We start from the raw sequence: 21,278 nt of genomic DNA on the forward strand, positions 1-21,278 counted from the left end.
GATTGTCTTCTATAAAGGTCAGGCCTTCAAGGAACTTACTACGTTGTTATCAGGTAACTCTGGCCTGTGATGGAGCAGAGGTATAAGCCCCTGGCTTAGGCCCTGGTGCTGCTGAGACTGAGAGGCAGGCAGCAAAGGGAGCCTTTGCAAATCTTAGTCTAAAGGAAATCACTCACCAGAAAGAAGTGTCCCTTGATGTCTCCTGCCTGCCCTCCCTTTCTCTTAAAAAGGGTAATGGGCAGCATAGGGGATTTACTGACTAGCCACCAGAGATCAAGTAGCATGGCAATTAAGCCTCCATAGGTGAGAAGGAAACATAAATGGCTAGTTAAGCATAAAAGACACGATATAAATTCATTTTAACAAATAGTTACAGTCTCATAGTGAATTTATGATAGACTAAAATGTATTTCCATAAAGGCAAACATTTCTGACCTAGTAATGATTTTATATCTTAAACATACTGAATCATTTATTACTTAGTATCCTTATTACTCACCAAGGTGAGTGTGACCATATTTAAATCTACTGGGGCCATCGATTTGTATTCACTGTAATGTAATTTGCCAGCCCAAAGGTTCATTGCATGTCAGGACAAAGCAGAGTTCATAGCCGATAATTTTATGTTTGGGTAGTTATTATAAGAAGATTTTTGTTTGCTTATTCTGCAAATAGGTATTTTTCTGACATTTTGACAGAATATGGAGGGTGGAAATGTAAGGAGGGGATAAAATAAAATTAAACTTTAATTTTGGTTTATTAAAGACAAATCTGGTTGGTTTTGTCTTTCCTTTCAATACTATAAAAATGAAAAAGAGTGACTTAAAATATATTGATGCAGTAATTGATGGCAGCCACATTAAGTCTTGATCAGACAGCATTAACACATTTATAAAATTATTTGGTCATATATCTAATGTCAGGGGGCTGCTGCTGAGCAGCATGTTACAGTCAGGGACATGAAGATTAAAAACCATCTTCATGTGGCAACTCTAACATTTCTTCTGTTGCAACAGAAATTGCCTGTAGAAAATAGCCAAGAATATACCACATTTTTAAAGCTGTATGGCAGGGCAAGGCTTTTATTCTTTTTAGAAAAATAAAGAACTATCTGTTGAAAAGATAGCTTGTTAGTTGGCCTATGAATATAAATGATATTTAAACTTGAACTTCTGTTAAAACTGTTTTGAACATTTTGGTGAAGAGAAAAATAGCCCTTTGTGTAGTTTGGGAAATTGACACGTTCTTAGCTAGTTTTGAGTAGCATAGCTCTGTCGTAAAGTTATTTAGATGTATTTTTACTTCTGTTAAGAAAAGTGGTCACTCCAGTTCCGAGACTTAATAAAGTAATGTTTATACTTTGACTTTGAATTCTAACCAAATTCAGAATGAAAATGAGTCTGATGACTGAATTTTGAATGTTGGGAAGAACTTGCCATTAATAAACTGGGTTGGCTCTGGCATGGAAATAAACACACACACATGAAAATATAGATCTGTCTAAGTAGTTCAGACCTCTGCGGTTTATAACAACTACATGCTAGAAATGTGTTTCTTTTTTAATACATTAAAATCTCACCTGTATAGATAGATTTCCCAAAACCGTGTTTTGTTTTTGCTTTTTTAGGTTGGTACTAAGAATCAGTGAAAGGCTATTGAGATTGAATGAAACATTAGGGCCTGTGTTAGTTGGAAGAGTCTCTCTGTAGAATACTCTGTAAAGCTTGCTTTGGATGGCAGTAAATAGGTTTAGGATTTTACCAATTGCATTTAACTTATAATGTTGGAATTTTAAAAGAACATGTGGCTAGTAAATGATGTGATACAAAAGCAACTCAGATGAACTTCTACGGAGCTGTATGATAAAATAATAAAATTTCTCACAGCTGTTTTTTCTTTGACATTCTCCATATTTGGGTCATGGACTTGTTCTTTTCCACTCTCCTTACCCCTATTTCTGCTTTCAGTCAAATCCCTTTAATACTTTCCTACTGTAAGTCTTTTGAGATGCTTTCTAAGTCTGGAAGAGACAAGAAGATGCTTACCCTCCAAGAGAAAAGTTACAGCGAGACTAGTTACAGATTATACCTACTAGAATTTCCATTTTTATTCATCATCTTTGTCAAAGGATGTGACAGGCCCTGATGCTGCCTTCTCTGGTTACAAGGAAGGGTTATGTGGAAGGGTTATACACAAGAAAATTGTTGCTGTTGTTTCCTTACCAGGTAGTTACTAAATTTATATTAGTGCTTGAGGAGGCCCAGGGTTTGACTTTTAGATTGACAGGTAGACTAAGTAATCTGGCATTTTGAATGCTGTTTTGAAGTGATTTGGATATAATGGATTACAGTGACTCCTTCTAATTCATTACAAATTAAAAGCTTCCCTTTAGGTTTTCTTTATTCCTATTTTGCAAAAATTGGTTGCGGAATTCCCTGCTAAATTGCTATTTTGAAATTAGGGTCACATGAACTCTTTCTGTTTCACTGTCACCAGTCTGTGACCCCAATTATTCCATGCCCGGCCATTACATTAGTCTCCCATCCATTATATAAGACCTCTGGTTTTTTTCTGCTTTATCTTAGCAAGCTATTGCCAGATTTCCTTAGAATCCTCACTGGCTTCCTGTGTCTAAGCAGTGGTTTTTAAAGTATGGTCTGTGGAACACTAGAACCCAAGGATCCCCCTGATCCGTTAGGTTAAAACTATTTTCACGATAAACTTGCCCGTTTTAAAAAAAAACTGTATGGACTTCGGCACTGGTGATGGAAAAACAATTATGAGTAGAACCACTGAGGCAGTAGTAGTAAGATCAAGGAGGTAGCTCCAAACTATCAGTAGTCATTGTATTCTCCTCCGCCACACACAGGAGGGGGAAAACATATAGTTTTCAGAAAATCCTTGAGAACTCAGCAAAAATCCTTAATTTTATTGACTCTCAACCCTAGAGTTCCCATCTTTTTAACACTCTGTCTGATGACACTGAGAACCACCCATGAGCTGCATACTGAAGTGTGACAACTATCACAACAGAAAGCATTTTGTGCAAATGGCTGAACTTGCCACTTGTTTTCATGGAACACCGCTTTTACTTTGAAACAACTGAAAGACTATAGTTCTTTGGTTTTGGCTATTTGGCAGACATTATCTGGAAAAAGAAAGACATAAAGCTCTCATTTAAGGAGAAAAAGCCAACAGTATTTATTGCTAATGATAAAATTCAAGACAAAAAATGCTTGATAGCTTCCCAGTAAAGACTTCTGTGATAAGGTCAAGACTTTTCTGAAGATTAATGAATATGATTTTTTGATATTACATAATGAAAAGTGCCATAATTTGGAAAATCTGCAAAACCAAACCAGTGTTTTGGAAATGGTCAGTGTATGATGTTAAAAACTCATGCATACGGGTAAAAAAAAATCCATTCAAAGATGAGGTACACCAATGATTTTTAATGTAACAGTATGAAAAGTTCATTGCTGTGGTGTCAGATTCCACATTTTACTCACTTTTAAGAAGTGTCCTCTTGTCAGGCTTTGGTGTAGTATTAAAAAAGATGATCCACAGTTATCTAAAAATGCTATTAAAATACCCTTTCCTTCCAACTGCATGTCTGTGTGAGCCCAGAGTTTCTTCATATACTTCAACCAAAACAACATGAAGCAATAGATGGAATGCTGAAGCAAATATAAGAACCCAGTCACCTTCTATTCAGCCAGACTTCAAAAAGAGATTTCCAAAACTTAAAACAGCATCACTCCTCTCACTTATTTTTGTTTGTTTGTTTTAGATAATGGTTACATTTCATTAAAAATATGTGTATTAATATGCAGTAGGTTTCTTATCATTAACTGACTATTTTAAAAAAATTTCTCAGTTTTAATTTCTAATATGGTAAATATTGATGAATATGGCCCATACAAATAAAAACTCTTTGAAGTCGTCAATAATTTTAAGAGTTTAAAGGGATCCTAAGATCAAAAGAATTTGAGAATTACTAGTCCCTGCATGATAATAGCCAGTCTTAGAGAAGTGCTCTCCAAAGGGATCCAGTGAGTAACTTCTGATGCTTTTTTTTTTTTAAAGATTTTATTTATTTATTTGAGAGAGAGCAGGAGAAAAAGCATGGGCAGGGGGGTGGGGCATAGAGAGATGGAGGAGCAGACTCCTCACTGAGCAGGGAGCCAACACAGGACTCAATCCCAGAACCCTGGGATCATGACCTGAGCTGAAGGCAGAGGCTTAACTGACTGAGCCACCCAGGCGCCCACCTCTGATGCTTTTTAATGTTTCTAAAATTATTCAATACTTGTAATAAAGCCAGCATCCAGTGCGCTTAGGAGCTTTATAGGACTGGGACAATGGAAAGCTAAATTTTTTTTTCCAGTTTTGCTATTAAGATTCTTATTTGTAATTCTGTTATCCTTTTCTTTAATAAATTTTAGACATTAAATATAATTGGAAGTCAAAAGTTCGAAGTATGTTACTAGAGCTGAGAGGGAGACGGAGGGAGGGAGGGAGAGAGAGAGAGATTGATATTGATTGATTGACTGATTGAGGGGTAGTATTGGTAAGGTGAGCCTGTCCTATGGTAATATAATATAATCTTCGTATATAGGCTTTACAAGTGTACCGTTAAATCTTCACGTAAACATGGAAACAAGGACATGATAGAATGAATGAGTTAAATCTATAGGTTATTTTAGAATCTTATTTTATCTTGTTATTTAAAAATGCCTTTTAAACCTTAATCCACCAGAAGTGCTTAAAAGAACCCCCCAAAATCACTTATTCTAACTTGTCTAATGTTTTCTTCCTTGGTATACATTCATACAAAGTGATCAAAAAGTGGGTATTAGATAATAAATGTGAAACTGTAAAATTTATAACATGGCTAACCAATCTCATCATTTAGACAGAACATTTTTTTATTTATTTTTTAAATACAGTGGTATTGCTCCCTACTTCATTCTACCTTTAGCACTGGGGAGGAGTAGTTTGGGGTCCCAAAATGCTGTGTGAGACACTGTCTTATTTCACAATACAGCAAAGAAACGAACAGCAAAGCCCAGGTTGAAGGAAAGGAGAACATGAGACAGTGAGACTTTAGGAGAATTACTTAGGATGACACAGGGAAGGGAATTTAGGTTTTCTTAAATTCAGTGCTGATAACAGATTCTATTTGGTCAGGAAACCTGAGTTATGCTATAAATATAGTATCCTGTGTTCTAATTTTATTGGACAGAGCCTATCACTGTCTTCTTGCTTAGTATAGATCCTAAGATTACTGTTCAAATTAAATTACAGTGGGCAGCTTCGGTCACCCATGGCTAACTTACGTAAGCAGGTTAGTCATTTGAATGAAAACTTGTCTAGGCCACAAAACCACCACATTTCCACATAAAGTAGGTGTATCCCTCTCTGTTGAAGTGGAGTTGGTATTTGACTCTAAAAATAAGCCTGCATTGTGGTAAAAATCTAACCCATTTGTTTGTCCAAATCATGTGAAGAAAATCAGCTTTGACATGGCTTTTAAGTATAGGCAAGAATCTTCTATATGTGTCAAAAAGGATTAGGAGTCACCTCGTTTCAAGATTTTTGTGATAATTTTAGGACATTTTGAAGTCTAAAGAAAACTTTAAAATAATTGTAGATGCTCTATTAGAATACGGGGGGGACTTGAGGGTAGGGACGAGAGTTTGTGAACTGGGGAAGTTATAGATGTACACAGCGCAGAGGAGACAGACTCAGAACACTGAGGGGGAGAGAGGAAAGCAGTGAACTAAGAATTAATAGCATGTCCAGCCAAGCCCCAGTAGCATGGGTTCTGTGACTGAGTTATTTGTAGGGTAGTTGATAAGCTCCCTTAAATATGCAGAGCAACAAGTTTAGATAGATTTTTAGAGAGCAAAGGAAGTTAAGCCAGGAGGAGCACTGAAAATAACAAGGCAATGCAAAAGGAGAGACCTACACCTAAGTGCCCTAGTTACGGACTTGTTTGTTTCTGACAGAATTCCAGCTCTCGCTTTGCTTATTTGGGTGATTATCATATAAAATATCTAGGACATTATTTGTATTTCCTTGAAGCCAGTACCAGCAATGCCTATCGTCCTGTGATAAAAAGTGTTGTAGAACGTAACAGTAACGAAAACACTCATGTAATAGATAAAATGTGCTTATTTATGATTTACAGCTCTCCTGCCCTCATCCATCACAGGTGTTTGTTTTCTAATTTCCCCAGTTTGAGATGCTCCTCTAGCATAATAACTACATTGTAATAAATAATGTCTTTAAAATCATCCCTTCAGTATATTCCTTACAGGAATTAGTCCTTCATGGCTAAAGAACTTTTAATATTCAACTGTCATAAAAGCTTTCTTTAGTGGATCTAATGTGTAGTTTTGATTAAGACGTGTTGCAAGTTTTATAGCAGCCCAATGAGTAAACAGTTCATATCAAAAAAATTTAAAGTAACAAAGTAAGAGTAACCACTTGGTATTTAATAGGGAAATGAGACATTTGAGAAGAGTCAGATATTTAGCTCTGATGTGTACCTCCACCTCTAAGAGACCTGATGGTAATATATTTAGATCTTGCCTTGAGGAAGTTACTTTCTGTGTTTTTAAGATCTTACTGGCCTCTAGTGGCAATATGGTGCTATCCTTTAGATATTTTTAATTTTTGTGCGTGACTAGAAATAAAGCCATTTGGAAGACACTGGCTGATAATAGCTTCATTCTTTGTCTGGGGTCAGCAGTACTCTCAAAGTGTACATACAACGTCATCTTCCTGAAGACGAGAGGTTCTCTCTTTTTTTCTTGTCTCTGAGTCATCCCCACCTCTTTATTTTGAATGTTAGTTTAGCTGTGAAGCAACCTCCCATTGTTTTAGTACATGTACAGTGGTGATTACTGCGTCAGGTTTGTGCTAACAATTCTTTCTAGGGTTTCAGCCTTCTTTTCTGCAGACTGAAGCACCAATTTTCCCCTCTGTTTATAATAGTTTATTTTCTTCAAAGCAAGTTGTTTTCAACTTAGCATTTAGATTCATGTTTAAAACTCTTTAATTCAATTTTGAAGAATTTTACATTTGAAATACTAGTCTACTAAGTAAGCACGATACTGATTTCTCACTTTTGTTTTTCATATTTGTCACTTAGATGTCAAGGGGCCACCTACCCATCGTCTGTCTTGTGGCCAGTCACCCTACACAGAGACCACAACATGGGAGCGGAAGTATTGCATCCTCACAGACAGCCAGTTGGTGTTGCTCAACAAGGAGAAGGAGGTGAGATGGATATTTCTGAGGAAAGCTACTTCTCTTTCTTTTTTTTTCTTTTTTTTAAGGTTTTATTTATTTATTTGACAGAGAGAGACACAGCGAGAGAGGGAACACAAGCAGGGGGAGTGGGAGAGGGAGAAGCAGGCTTCCCACCAAGCAGGGAACCCGATGCGGGGCTCGATCCCAGGGCGCTGGGACCATGACCTGAGCCGAAGGCAGACACTTAATGACTGAGCCACCCAGGCGCCCCGCTACTTCTCTTTCTGACCAGATTCCTGAAAGCTAGTTTTTATTTGCATTTTGTTGTGTGACATTTATAGAAATGGAGGCTGTATGAATGATAAATTATAAGTATAGGCATACCTCCTTCTATTGAACCTCACTGTATTGCACTTGGCAGGTATCACATTTTAACAGTTTGAGGGTTTGTGGCAAGCCTGTGCTGAGCAAGTCTGTTGGAGCCATATCTCCAGTAGCATATGCTCATTTCGTGTCTCTGTGTCGCATTTTGGTAATTATCACTTCAAGCTTTTCCATTATTATCGTATTTGTTATGGTGATCTATGATCAATGATCTTAGATTGATGTTACTGTTGTAATCATTTTGAGGCACCATGAACCATACCCATCTAAAATGGTGAACTTAATTGATAAGTGTGTATGTTTTGACTGCTCTGCCAATGGCTGCCCCCATCTCTCTCCCTCTTCTCTAGCCTGTCTGAGATTCCCTGAGACACAATATCGAAATAGGCCAGTTAATAACCCTGCAATGGCCTCTAAGTGTTCCATGTGAAAGGAGGACTCTCACATCTCTCACTCTAAATGAAAACCTAGAAATGAGTAAGCTTAGTGAGGGAGGCATGTTGAATGCCAAGTGAGGCTGAAAGCTAGGCCTCTTGCACCAAACCAACTTATGAATGCAAAAGAAAAGTTCTTGAAGGAAATTAAAAGTGCTACTCCAGTGAACATAGGAGTGATAAGAAAGTGGAACAGCCTTAAAAAAAAAAAAAAAAAAAAGAAAAGAAAAAAGAAAAAGAAAGTGGAACAGCCTTATTGCTGAGACAGGGCAAGTTTCAGTGGTCTGGATAGAGGATCAAACCAGCCATAACATTTCCTTCAGCCAGAGCCTATTCCAGAGCAAGGCCCTAACTCTCTTCAATTCTGTGAAGGCTGAGAGAGGTGAGGAAGCTGCAGAAGGAAACGGGAAGCCAGCACAGGTTGGTTCGTGAGGTTTGAGGAAGGAAGGAAGCCTCCTCCAGTACATGAAAGTTCAAGGTGAAGCAGCAGGTGCTGATGCAGAAGCTGTAGCAAGTTCTCCAGCAGATCTAGCTAAGATCATTCCTGAAGGTGGCTACACGACACAACAGATTTTCAGGGTAGATGAACAGCCTTCTGTTGGATGAAGATGCCACCTAGCACTTTCATAGCTACAGAGGACAAGTCAGTCCTGGCTTCAAAGTTTCCAAGGACAGGCTGACTCTCTTGTCAGGGGCTCATGCAGCTGGTGACTTGAAGTTGCAGCCAGTGCTCATTTCCCATTCTGAAAACCCTAGAGCCTATAAGAATCATGCGAAATCTACTCTGCCTGTGGTCTAGAAATGAAACAACAAAGCCTGGATGACAGCACATCTGTTTACTACACGGTTTCCTGAAATATTTTAATCCCACTGTTGAGATCTCCTGCTCAGGAAAGAAGATTCCTTTCAAAGTATGACTGCTCACTGACAATGCACCTGGTCCCCCAAGAATCCTAATGGGGATGTATATCAAGATTCATGTTGTTTTAATTAACGCAGTGTCCATTCTGCAGCTCATGGATCAGAGAGTAATTTTGACCTTCAAGTCTTATTCTTTAAGAAATACATTTCATGGGTGGCTCAGTCAGTTAAGCGACTGACTCTTGATTTCGGCTCAGGTTATAGTCTCAGGGTCGTGAGATCCAGCCTCAATGCCTAGCACAGAACCTGCTTAAGATTCTTTCTCCCTCTTCCTCTGCCCCTTCCCCCACCTGTGTGTGTGCTCATGCTCTCTCTCTCAAAAAAAAAAAAAAAAACACAAAAAAACAAAACCCGAAAACTACATTTCATAAGGCTATAGCTGCCAAAGATGGATCTGTGCAAAGTAAATTGAAAACCTTCTGGAAAGGATTCACCATTCTAGATGCCTTTAAGAATGCCTGTGATTCATGGATGGGAACAGGTCAAAATATCCACATTAACAGAAGTTTGGGGACAAAGCTGATTCAAACTCTCATGGATGACTCAGGGATTCAAGACTTCAGAGGAGGAAGCAACCGTGGATGTCATCGAAATAACAAGAGAACTAGACTTGGAAGTGGAGCCTGAAGATGGGACTGAAGTGCTGCAATCCCATGGTAAAACTTGAATGGATGAGGAGTCTTTCTTGGGGATAAGCAAAGAAAGTGGTTTCTTTTTTTTTTTTTTTAAGATTTTATTTATTTGAGAGAGAGAGAGAGAGAGCACATGAGAGGGGGGAGGGTCAGAGGGAGAAGCAGACTCCCTGCTGAGCAGGGAGCCCGATGCGGGACTCGATCCAGGGACTCCAGGATCATGACCTGAGCCGAAGGCAGTCGCTTAACCAACTGAGCCACCCAGGCGCCCAAAGAAAGTGGTTTCTTGAGATGGGATCTACTCCTGGTGAAGATGCTGTGAAGACTGTTGAAATGACTACATAGGATTTAGAATATTATATAAATGTAGATGATAAAGCAACAGCAGGGTTTGAAAGGACTGACCCCAAGTTTAAAAAGTTCTACTCTAGGGTCCCTGGGTGGCTCATTCAGTAAAGTGTCTGCCTTCGGCTCAGGTCACGATGCTGGAGTCCCAGGATGGAGTCCCAGGATGGAGTCCCAGGATGGAGTCCCACATCGGGCTCACTCCTTGGCAGGGAGTCTCTGCTTCTCCCTCTGATCCTCCCCCCTCTCATGTGCGCGCTCTCTCTCTCTCTCTCTCTCTCTCATTCTCTCTCTCTCAAATAAATATCTTTAAAAAAAAAGAGTTCTGTGGGTAAAATGCTATCAAACAGCATCGAATGCGACAGAGAAATTGAGAAAGGAAGAGTCCATTGATGTGGCAAACTTCATTGTTGTCTTACTTTAAGAAATTGCCACAGCCACCCCATCCTTCAGCAACCCCCACCCTGATCAGTCACAGCCATCAACATCGAGGCAAGGCCCTCCATCAGCAAAAAGATAATGACTCCCTGAAAGCTCAGATGATGGTTAGCATTATTTGGTAATAAAGTTTTTTAAAATTGAGGTATGTACATTGTTTTTTAGACATACTGCTATTGCACATTTAATAGACTACAGTATAACGTAAACACAATTTTTATGTGCACTGGAAATCCAAAAATCCATTAGACTGGCTTTGTTTTAGTGATCTGGAACTGAACCTGTATGCCTATAAGTCTAAAGGGTTGCTCGCATCATGATGATATCCAGTTGTCATGAAGGAACGAGTTCAGCAAGATAGGGTTGGATTTTCACTGAGGAACAGTGAAATAGATATTGAGTTGAATATTTTGGAATGAGAACAGATTGGATTTGGTAGACCTGGCTCCAAAAATTGCTCGGAAGAGCTATGGGACGTGAAGTCCGTGTAGCTACTGTAACAGATGGCACTCTCAGGGATTCATTGAGAGAGGTTTAATGAAGGGACTATTGACAGAGACATGGACAGCATAAGGGACCCACCAAAGAGTGTGAAGCACCATGAACTAGTAACAGCAGAAATCTTGTTATCACCCTAGACTTTTCAGGGCCAAGGAGGGAGCGGTGCTTCTGGAAACCAGAGGATGGGTTGCACGAGAAGGCTGCTTGGCAGTTGCTGTAGCACTACACAGAAGAGCACGGCTTCTGCCCAAACAAAGATGGCCAGCAGGGAGGAAGCAAAGGAGGAGAAACCCTCCAGCTCTTTTCCTGCCTTCTGATTTCTTGCCAGTTGTTACCTACTAGCCAGACGTAACTTGAAGCCAGAGGAAAACAAGATTGCTCTTGCACCAGAGGGAGAGAAGGGCCGCGGGTACATCTGGAGAGGTTAACAGAATGTAGTTAGCCCGTCATCAAGCTCTAGGTAAACTCTCTGTCCTAAATGAAGAAAACCCTTGAGCTTATCATATGCTGTTTACTACTCTACTCAAACTGTGACAGTGTACAAGTCCTTCCACATCCAAATGACTCATCTGCTTATTGCTGATCTATCAGAGAGTTGAGATCATTCTGATTTGGGAGGTCCATAACCCCGCTTTACCCCCTACCTCCACAGCATAAAAAAAATGAGTGAATATGATCTTGACAGAGAAGAGGGATTAATGGGAGGGAAGGAGAAGAAAAGATCTGGCTCAACAAAGGACAAAGATTACTTGCCAAAAATAGAGGTAAATACCTAAAAAGCTGTAGGTAAAATATCAGTTTAGTAAGTCATCCTTCCTGAGAAGTGAGTTCAAGGGGAGCAGTGAACAGCAAGTACGTTTCTCAGCTCTTGGCTATGGATCCCTATCTCCCTTTTCTCTTCTTCTTCTCTGTCCCTTTTCTTTTCTGTCCCTTCTCTTGCTCAGCAGTCTTTAATATAGTAAAGCCAAGGTAATAACAAGAAAAGAATTTTAGTTCCTTTATTTTAGTTCTTTTTTTTTTTTAAACGATTTTATTTATTTATTTGACAGAGAGAGAGACAGTGAGAAAGGGGAACACAAGCAGGGGGAGCGGGAGAGGGAGAAGCAGGCTTCCCGCTGAGCAGGGAGCCCGATGTGGGACTCGATCCCAGGACCCCAGGATTATGACCTGAGCTGAAGGCAGACGCTTAACGACTGAGCCACCCAGGCGCCCCTCTTTTATTTTAATTCTTACTTCCGAGGGCCTAGCTCAGGTGCTCTCTATGATGCTTATTCTTTTTCTCCATCTACTGAAAAATCTGCCTTACTTTTGTTACCATCTCCCTACCTGTGACCCTCTTCCAGTATTTTAAGTTTTATTTTTTTATTTTTATTAAGTTTTATTTTATTACAATAATGTAATAAAGGTCAGCCTTTTCTGAGATAGTCTAGTTCATGTTGCTGTGTTTATATTAAGTTAATACATAATAAAAATTGGTGGAGTGAATATTAGTATAAAAGATTTCTAGTTATCCGATTTGAATAAACAGATAATTGAAAATGTTCATTTTAACCACCCTGCTTTGTCAGCAGTCATTTATCAGAGCTATTAATAAGGAGTGTTATGAATAGATCATTTGCTATCTTTCTGCCCTTATCTACCTTTTATTCAATTTAGTACTGTAAGAAATTAAATAGTGTCAGGATAGAGAGCATAAGGTCAAGAAACATGCCTTATCTAGAACCAAAATGAAATCCACTGATTAAAGATTACTGATGAATTGAGTATTCCAGGGCTGGGCCCCCCCTTTGTCTCATAAAATAACTGTCCATGAAGAGTAACTTTCGGAAACAATATCTTGCATACTTTTCTTATTTTTATGCCAGTCATCCTGAGTAGCCGTGGACAAATGGGGAACCCCTCATCTCCCACAGTCTGTATATGGCTCTGTAAATCCTCTTTTCTGTCCCTGCGTTCTGCTCATCTTTTACCACCTCTTAAAACCCTATCGCTATACCCTCTGCAAGCCACAGTCCATCATCAGCAAACCCAGCTGTTTCTTCCAGCTGTTCTTTGTAGGCATCCCTTAACTTCTTGGTTTCAAGAGAATCTGTGTTTTCCCTGAGAACACTATCTTCTGTGAGGTCCTGTCAAGTGATGGCTGTTTTTCTCCCACAGCCCTCATACCACACTGCCTGTAGTAGTTGTTCTTCCTCTTTCTGACTGCTTCCTGCCCTCCCTCATTTTCCCTAAAAAGTCCAAATCCTGCTTCTCCTCTTCCAACCCCCCAGTCATTCCTTTTCATTTTTTGTTGATTTGAGCTCCTGGCTCATTATCATTAGCTTCAACACTACTTTGGCCTTATTTTGTGATGATTCCAAAATCTGCAGAGACGCTTCTTCCAACACACTGGGTCTGAGATCCTTGACCTCTCTCCTCCAAGAATCTTTTCCTCTACCCCGCCTCATTGCTACAACTTCTTCATATGCTCAATTTCACTCATTTTACACTCTCCTCATCACCTTCTGCCTTTCTAGCTCATCCCTTATTCCAACAATCCTTCAGTCCTTTTGAGACCCATGGTCCATTGATGCTATAACCTTTTCTGACCCTTAGACCTCTGATACCCTCTCTTCCCTCTTCACCCAGCCTGAATTCCATGGTCAGCCATTCTGATCACTCCCTTGCATCCTATTTCCCTGCCCTTCTCATGCATTATCATGCTTGCTCGGCAATGCGACAGCTCAGTCAAATCCTGCCCCTCTTCTGTCTTGCCCTGCTTCCATGCAGCATAATGTGTCTGCAGAAGATCCATCATGCTGACGGTCTTTAAACTAATAGCTGCAAACCTCATGTGAGCCCCTAATGCTGCGTGGAAATCACAAAACATTTTCCTAGCTTAATTATTGTCCAGCTCTCCTGAACTAATGCTTCTCAATCTATGTGTGGTGAAGGACCAGTGTTTTCTCCACCTGACTGTGAACAAAATACAATAAAATGAATAGTTAAGAAAATTGAAATTTTAAAAAGATGTAAATATACAAGTCCCAATTTTTAATTAGATTTAACCAAAATTAAATTATAATTCAACAAATATACACAGAATAACCATAACACAGGACAAGAAGAAATAAAATCATGAAAATTGTACATGTTCATGGAAAGTGAGCTGTACAGTGAAACCCATTGATCACATGAGGCACACTTCTCAATTTCTGCACTGTTAAATTATTTATTGCAGACCAGTAACAGTTTACACAAGACCTTGGACCACACTTTGAGTAGCACAATCCAAAATGATTTCTTTTTTTTTTTTAAGATTTTATTTATTTATTAATGAAAGACAGAGAGAGAGAGAGGCAGAGGGAGAAGCAGGCTCCCAAGGAGCAGGGAGCCTGACGCGGGACTCGATCCCAGGACCCTGGGATCACGACCTGAGCCGAAGGCAGACCCTTAACCATCTGAGCCATCCAGGCGCCCCAAAATGATTTCTAAAATGACTTTTTCTCAGGGCCTCTGGATGGCTCGGTCAGTTAAGTGTCTGTCTTCTGCTCAAGTCATGATCTTGGGATCCTGGGATTAGGCTCTCTGCTCAGCGGGGAGTCTGCCTCTCTCTTTCCCTCTGTGCATGCGCTCTCTCTGTCTCTCACTCTCTCTCAAATAAATAAATAAAATCTTTTTTTTTAAGATTTTATTTATTTGACAGAGAGAGACACAGCGAGAGAGGGAACACAAGCAGGTGGGAGTGGGAGAGGGAAAAGCAGGCTTCCCACCGAGCAGGGAGCCTGATGCGGGACTCGATCCCAGCATCCTGGGATCATGACCTGAGCCGAAGGCAGATGCCTAACGACTGAGCCACCCAGGCGCCCCCAATAAATAAAATCTTTTAAAAAAATTATAAAATGACTTTTTTTCACATCTCCTCTATTCTAATCCTTTCTCTCTTACCCTCTTATAGCTGGTTACTTTGCTGTGTATTTCGCTGAGAAAATTCAAGCACCCAGAAGAGAACTTCTGCATACTTCATTACCATATACCATGTCTGCCCATCCACCAGCAAGCATTTCCCTATATCCTGATTTGTCTCTCTTAACTATGGTTGACCTGTCTACAATCCAGTGGTCAGCCCCTCCACGTGTGTGCATTCCATTACTTCTCGCCTATTCAAGTATGGATCACTAGCAATTCTCCCCTGCTTCTTTTATGTCTTTAATTTTTTGCTCTCTACTGGATCATTCCCCATCAGCATGCTATTATTTTTCCCATCTTAAGTGAAGAAATAAGCCTGGATTAATCTCACTCCTTTTTCTCTGCATCCCTTAACACTAAAAATTCTTGAAAACTTTTAAACCCATTGTCTCTAATTCCTCTTCTCTCATTCTCTGCTCCATCAGATTCTTACACCACTTATACTCTTGTTAAGCTCGCTGGTGACCTCCACCTCACTAAATGAAGGGGTCAGTTCTCCATTCTCATCCTACTTCATCTATCAGTGGCATTTGATACAGTTATTACTCCTTCCTTCTAGAACCACTTTCTTCTCTTGGCTTCTATGACCTCATGCACTCTTAGTTTTCCTCCTGCCTCTCTGGAGTCATCCCTCCTCCTGAGTCATCTTTGCAGATTTCTCTTCTCTTTAAATCCTAACAGGGGAGTGCTGCAGAGTTCAGTCCTTGGGCCTCACTTCTTTAGAATCTCATCCAGTCTTAAGACTTTCAGTACCCTCTAGTGCTGTGATTCCTAGTTTTACATCTCAGGTCTATACCTCTCTCTCCTCTAGACCCATATATCCATTTCCTATCACACCCCTACTTGGAGAAATAGTCATCTCTAACATGCCTCACACTGGACCCCTAATTTTCCCTCCCAAACCTGCCAGAGGCCATCTCTGTCTCCATTAATGGTAACTCCATTCTTGTAAGTTTTCAAGGCCAGAAACTTCCCCAACTCACTCTGTCCCAGCCATTCTGGTATTGTTAGGATTCTTGAGCATCAGCATGTTCCTGCCTCAAGGCCTTAGCCTTGCTTTTCCCTCAAATATTTGTGTGACTCACATCCTCCCCTCCTTCAGCTCTTTACTTACATTACACCTGCTCACCTTCTCAGTAAGGCCCACCCTGACCAACCTATTTAAAATTACAACCCCTCCTCATATCGCCCATCTAAAACTTTGATCTAATTACTTGGCTCTGATATTTTTTTCCCCATAGCATTTACCACCTTCTGAAATGCCTTATAATTAATTTATTATGTTTATTGTATCCCTTCCCCTATGAGGATGTAAGCTTTAGGGCAGGGATTTTGTCTGTTTTGTTCGGTGCTGTTTTCCTCAGTGCTTAGAAAAGTTTCCGACACCTAAGTAAATTCTCAATAAATATTTGTCCAATAGATTTTTTAAAAGGCAAATTATAAACTTTGATCCTGAATAGCCATTTCCTTAATATAAATTTGAGACTTTTCTATCTTTTCCTTCTATGTTATAAATCTTCCCAGAACATGAGGCTTAATTCCATATTTTTTCTAAAACTAGGTAATAAAAAAGGAGAAAAATAATCCATGAGGTACTTTTCCATTGTTGAATATTTGATTCATTTTTATTTATTTATTGAGCATCTATTTTGTGTGCAGTATTGTGGTTGCAAAACTGTAGTCTATTTGGGGACACATTGAGGTAAATTAAAAGCCATAAAACTCAACAGAGGTGATAGCTATACACCACTGTGAATGTACTAAATGTCACTGAATTATTCATTTTAAAATGGTTAATTTTAGGTTAAGTGAATTTCACCTCAATAAATTATTTCAAAAATTATAATATAACCATAAGGGAAGGATTAACTGACATATTGCCTGGGTGGGTTGTGATGTGAAATGAAGAACGCCAAGAAAGATTTTACAGAGAAATTTATGATTGAGCCATGTCTTTAGGGACAAATAGAAGCTCAGCTGGAGGAAAAGTAGGGAAGGATAGTCCAAGTATGTGTAAGGATACAAAATCAAGAAACATAGCTCTTTGGCAAACTGCAAAATGTTCAGAATTTTTGGAATAAAGTTTGCAAGAGGAGAAAAAAATAGCTGATAGCTGGCAAGAACGCAATAATAAAGTGCCTTGAAGGCCATGCTAAAGAATTTGGATGTTATCCTGGAAATGATTTAGACCATGGAAGGGTATTTAACAGGGCAGTAACATCATCAGATTTGCTTCCTAGAAAAGTAACTCTGTTGATCATATGGAAAATTGAGTGAAGGGATTGGAAGGAACTACATGAGTACATGAGAAGTAAGATTATTACAGTAGACCTGGTAAGGGATGATGAAGGGATGATGAGGGTACAAAGCAGATACAGAGACAGTTTAATGCCCCGAGACAGGTGTGTTCTGCCATTAAGTTGGAAAAACTGGTTTAAATCTCTGATAAAATGTAAAGCCATTGCTATGCCTGCTACTTAAATGATAAACTTAATATATTGTTAATTTCATTACAGGAAAGGATTAGAAAGCCACTTTTTTGGTGGAAGGATCAGAGTATGCTGTCACGCTTCTACCTTTCACCCACATTATCATGAAGAGTATAACACTTACCTTTGGAATTATGCATTGAAAATTTAGAATTCACTGAAACAAGGAGTTTAAGGGATTTCCTGCTAAAATTACCTAAAAAGGCTGTTTTAAACCTTAATCAACTAATCACCAGGGTGTTTATTGCTGTGTTCAAAAGATAATTAAGAGATTCTATAAGGATTTAAACTGAAGCCTTAGCCAGGCACTGCTGGAATGTGGGAGGATTATATTAGTCTAGTATCACTCATGTATTCAGTGTGTGGGATCTTTTAGTGCTCTCTCTTAACTCTGCATGTTTCCTGTCAGAAATGGGAACAAGTCAGCTTGGGGGATATACATGGGAAGAGTGTTAAATACACCACTTACCAACTTGAGAATATAACAGAAGGGTAGGTCTGGGCAGAACGCTGAAAGAGAAAGAGAAGTCTGCCAGGAGTATCACCTTGAGAAATGACTCATTGGTTCAGTAAATTGCTTCATGCAAATTGTGCCAAATAGACATTGCTTATGTGTTATGAAATATACTTTCCTGCCCGGATGCCAGCAAAGCACCCAGCTGGCTTGGCACCAACCCAGTTCAAAGAGGGTGTAGGAGGCCATTTGAATTCCATTTTGCTTGCAAGAGATAAGACCAAGTAAACGAGAGATTAAGGAGTGGAGGGAAATGGCAGAGAGGACAATCATGAACCCCTTCGGGGTACAGCCAGCATAAAAATACAAAAGAAAGCTGAATTTGTGAGTTTCTTTCTTTTGGCAATAATAAGCCATTCGGAAGGATAAACCTGGCTCCATTTTTTTCTCCATTCAGACTCTACTTTCTGTAGTTGGAATTTTGAAAGCTGGATGGTAGCGTATAGGCAGCAGGGTAGTAATAATGTAATTTAAAAATATCTTTGAATATTTTTATTGCTTTTGGAAAGCAATACTTACACTCAGATATATTGATGAAAATAGCATTTAGGCTTTGTGCAAACAGCCAAAAATCAACTATTATTTATCCTGGGGTAATATTTCCTTCAGAACCACTTACAGATTATTCAGCAGATACATAATGTGCCCCTGTATTGTGCATTCACTAGTTAGGAGTTACAAAGAATAAAACAGTTCCTTCCCCTCTCTAGCCCCCATACCAAACTTTGTTGTGGAAATCAGACAGATTTTAAATGGCATTTGATAAATAGCACAAGTAAGCTTGGTAGAATAAAAGAAATAAATTCATTTATTCTAAAGGACTGTAGTCTGTGTTATTAAGATGCTATTGGCAATGGGACATGACCAAGGGAAGCTTAAATAAGGAAGCGATTTGATCAAAGCTATATGTTATGAATATGATCAAAGCTATATGTTATGAATATTAATCTGTGGAATGTCTTGGAAAAGGGAGAGACAGGAAGGAGACAGACCAAGGAAGAGACAACCATTCCTCTGATCTAAAAACTAGAATAGTTTCCCAGTGCTTCCTGAATTATGTTTGACCTGGTATTAAAACCCTCCCAATGCAATCATAATATATTTTGGTGTTCTATAGTCTACCACACTTCTAGAGGCTCTTGCTAAATTGGCCTACCCCCTGTTCCAAAACAAAGCAAAAGTCATAGGTTTACAACTTCTTGGCGGATGTTAGGTTTTTTCCTTTGCCTAACATGGCCCCCATCTCTAGCTATCAAATTTTCATTCATTCATTTGTGGATTGGAGCTATTTTAAGGTTTGGGGATTGACTTTCAAGGTATAAGCTATTGACTTGGAAGCTACTGACAAGATATTAGTTGTACAAATGAGTAATTATAATTCAATGTAATAACTGACAGAGAAGGATCTATTATTGGAGGAACCTCAAGGAGGTATACCTTAACTTTCCCTTAGGGGATTAGTGGAAGGGGAAGATTTCTGGAAGAGGTGATGCCTGTCCGAAGGGTTAAGATGAATAGGAGTTTGCTTGGCAGGTATAGATAAGAAACTAAGGAAAGATATTTCAGGCTGAGAGAACCAACTAAGCAAAGCACTGAGCTACAAAATAGGGAATATATTAGGGAAATGCAAGCAATTTGGTATTCCTAGAATTTAAAATCTGAATGAAGTGGCCAGATTGTAGAAAACCTGGTATACTGTATTAGGGAGTTTGCACTTACTCTATAAGATAGTAGTTTTAAAACACTCTTTTAGCAGAACCTTTGCTTTGTGGAGAAGCTTATGCAGAAGCCCTATATAGCAGATAAACACAGAATTATGCTCTGGTGGAAGCAGAGAGATACCTCCCTGTCATCACAAACTTCCACACACAAACATACTGTCACGCCTTGGAAAACCACTGCTAGAGGTGAAGGAGAACAATTGAAAGGCTTTAAGCCTCACAATGATATGATCAAATCTGCATTTTGGAAATACTCTGATGACAATGTAGAGGATAGATCTAAGGGGCAGAACATCACCAATGAAGAAACCATATTAGTAGTTTGGATAAGAGATGATAAGAGGTTTTGGCACCAGCCGTGATGGACTAACTGATACAAGACTTGCCCTCCTATTAGAAAAAAAACCACCATAAAACTAGAGATTATATGTATTTATATATAATGTTTTCAGGCATTGGACAGTACACAGCCAAAGACAGTGATCATCTCCATTGCCTTGGCTGTCTGCTGTGTACCATTTCCCAACTGTGCTCTTCTATTTGAAGTCCAAGCATAGTGCAGTAGTCCCACTGAACTGAGGAGGCAGAGAGCAGAATTCTACAGGTGAAGGTGCTAGAATCTGCTGGAAAGGATACTGGCAAGTCTTTGGCCAAGGGCCAGACTACACATGCTCAGGGCAAGACTACCTAGGTTTTCCAGAGAGCGACTGAAGTGTTGAGAACAAAATAGAGATACTAGTGTTGTACTGAACAATGACAGAGACCTGCACTGCCAGTGAGAAACCTCTTTAAAGCCTTACCACCCCAGGCATCCAGCTGAGAGACCAGAAAGATCCTGCCTGAGAAATGCAGAAGTTGAGATTTAGTAAAGCTAAGTGATTTTATTTATGTCTCCACATTTATACCTCCACACCACATAGTACTGGTGGTCAAGGATTAGTAAACAAATAATTATAGCTGGAGGCCCTGAGAATAGATCAGTGGTTCTCAGCTTTGCTTGCACATTAGAGTGACCTGGGAAATTTTAAAAATTTCAATACCCAGGCTACACTCCAGCCCCTGAACTCAGAATGCCTAGGAGTGGTCTAGGCGTCAGTGTTTTTTAAAGCTCCCTTAGGTGATTATAATTTGCAGCCAAGGTTGAGAACCTCTCTTAGGGATGACACTTTGAGAAGCTTAGCCAGGATAGGAAGGAAAGAAACACCACCTTAGGGCAGCGATTCTCAGCCCTAGTAAGCATACAAATCAATTGCAGACATGTTAAAACTTGGGTTTCTGGGCTGCACCCCCAGAGTTTCTGATTTGGTAGTTTGGGGTAGGGCCTGAGGATGTGTGTTTCTTTCTTTCTTTCTTTCTTTTTTTTTTTTTTTAAAGATTTTTATTTATTTATTTGACAGAGAGAGAGACACAGTGAGAGAGGGAACACAAGCAGGGGGAGTGGGAGAGGGAGAAGCAGGCTCTCCGCTGAGCAGGGAGCCTGATGCGGGGCTTGATCCCAGGATCATGACCTGAGCCGAAGGCAGATGCTCAACGACTGAGCCACCCAGGCGCCCCGAGGATGTGTATTTCTAACAAGTTCCCCAGGTGATGCTGATGCTGGGGCATGGACACCCACTTGCTTTGAGAGCCACTACTTAAGGAGATAAGAAAGCTGAGGAAGTATTTTTTTTTCTTGAAAAGGATTAAAAAGT

The 21,278-nt window shown here is 39.6% G+C and overlaps 1 protein-coding gene across 6 annotated transcripts in view; it reads left to right on the plus strand.

Moving 5' to 3' along the window:
- Positions 1-21,278, plus strand: part of RASAL2 (RAS protein activator like 2) — a 356,954-nt gene that overhangs the window by 161,497 nt on the left and 174,179 nt on the right. For all 6 annotated transcript variants that reach the window (XM_073900062.1, XM_073900061.1, XM_025877489.2 and 3 more), the window contains exon 2: positions 7,160-7,287. In XM_073900062.1, coding sequence (XP_073756163.1) covers positions 7,160-7,287 — 128 coding nt within the window. The remainder of the gene's footprint in view (positions 1-7,159; positions 7,288-21,278) is intronic.

This window comes from Callorhinus ursinus, unplaced genomic scaffold (assembly GCF_003265705.2).
Source record: "Callorhinus ursinus isolate GAN/ISIS: 27379988/994484 unplaced genomic scaffold, GSC_fseal_2.0 scaffold13, whole genome shotgun sequence".
Classification (NCBI taxonomy): domain Eukaryota; kingdom Metazoa; phylum Chordata; class Mammalia; order Carnivora; family Otariidae; genus Callorhinus; species Callorhinus ursinus.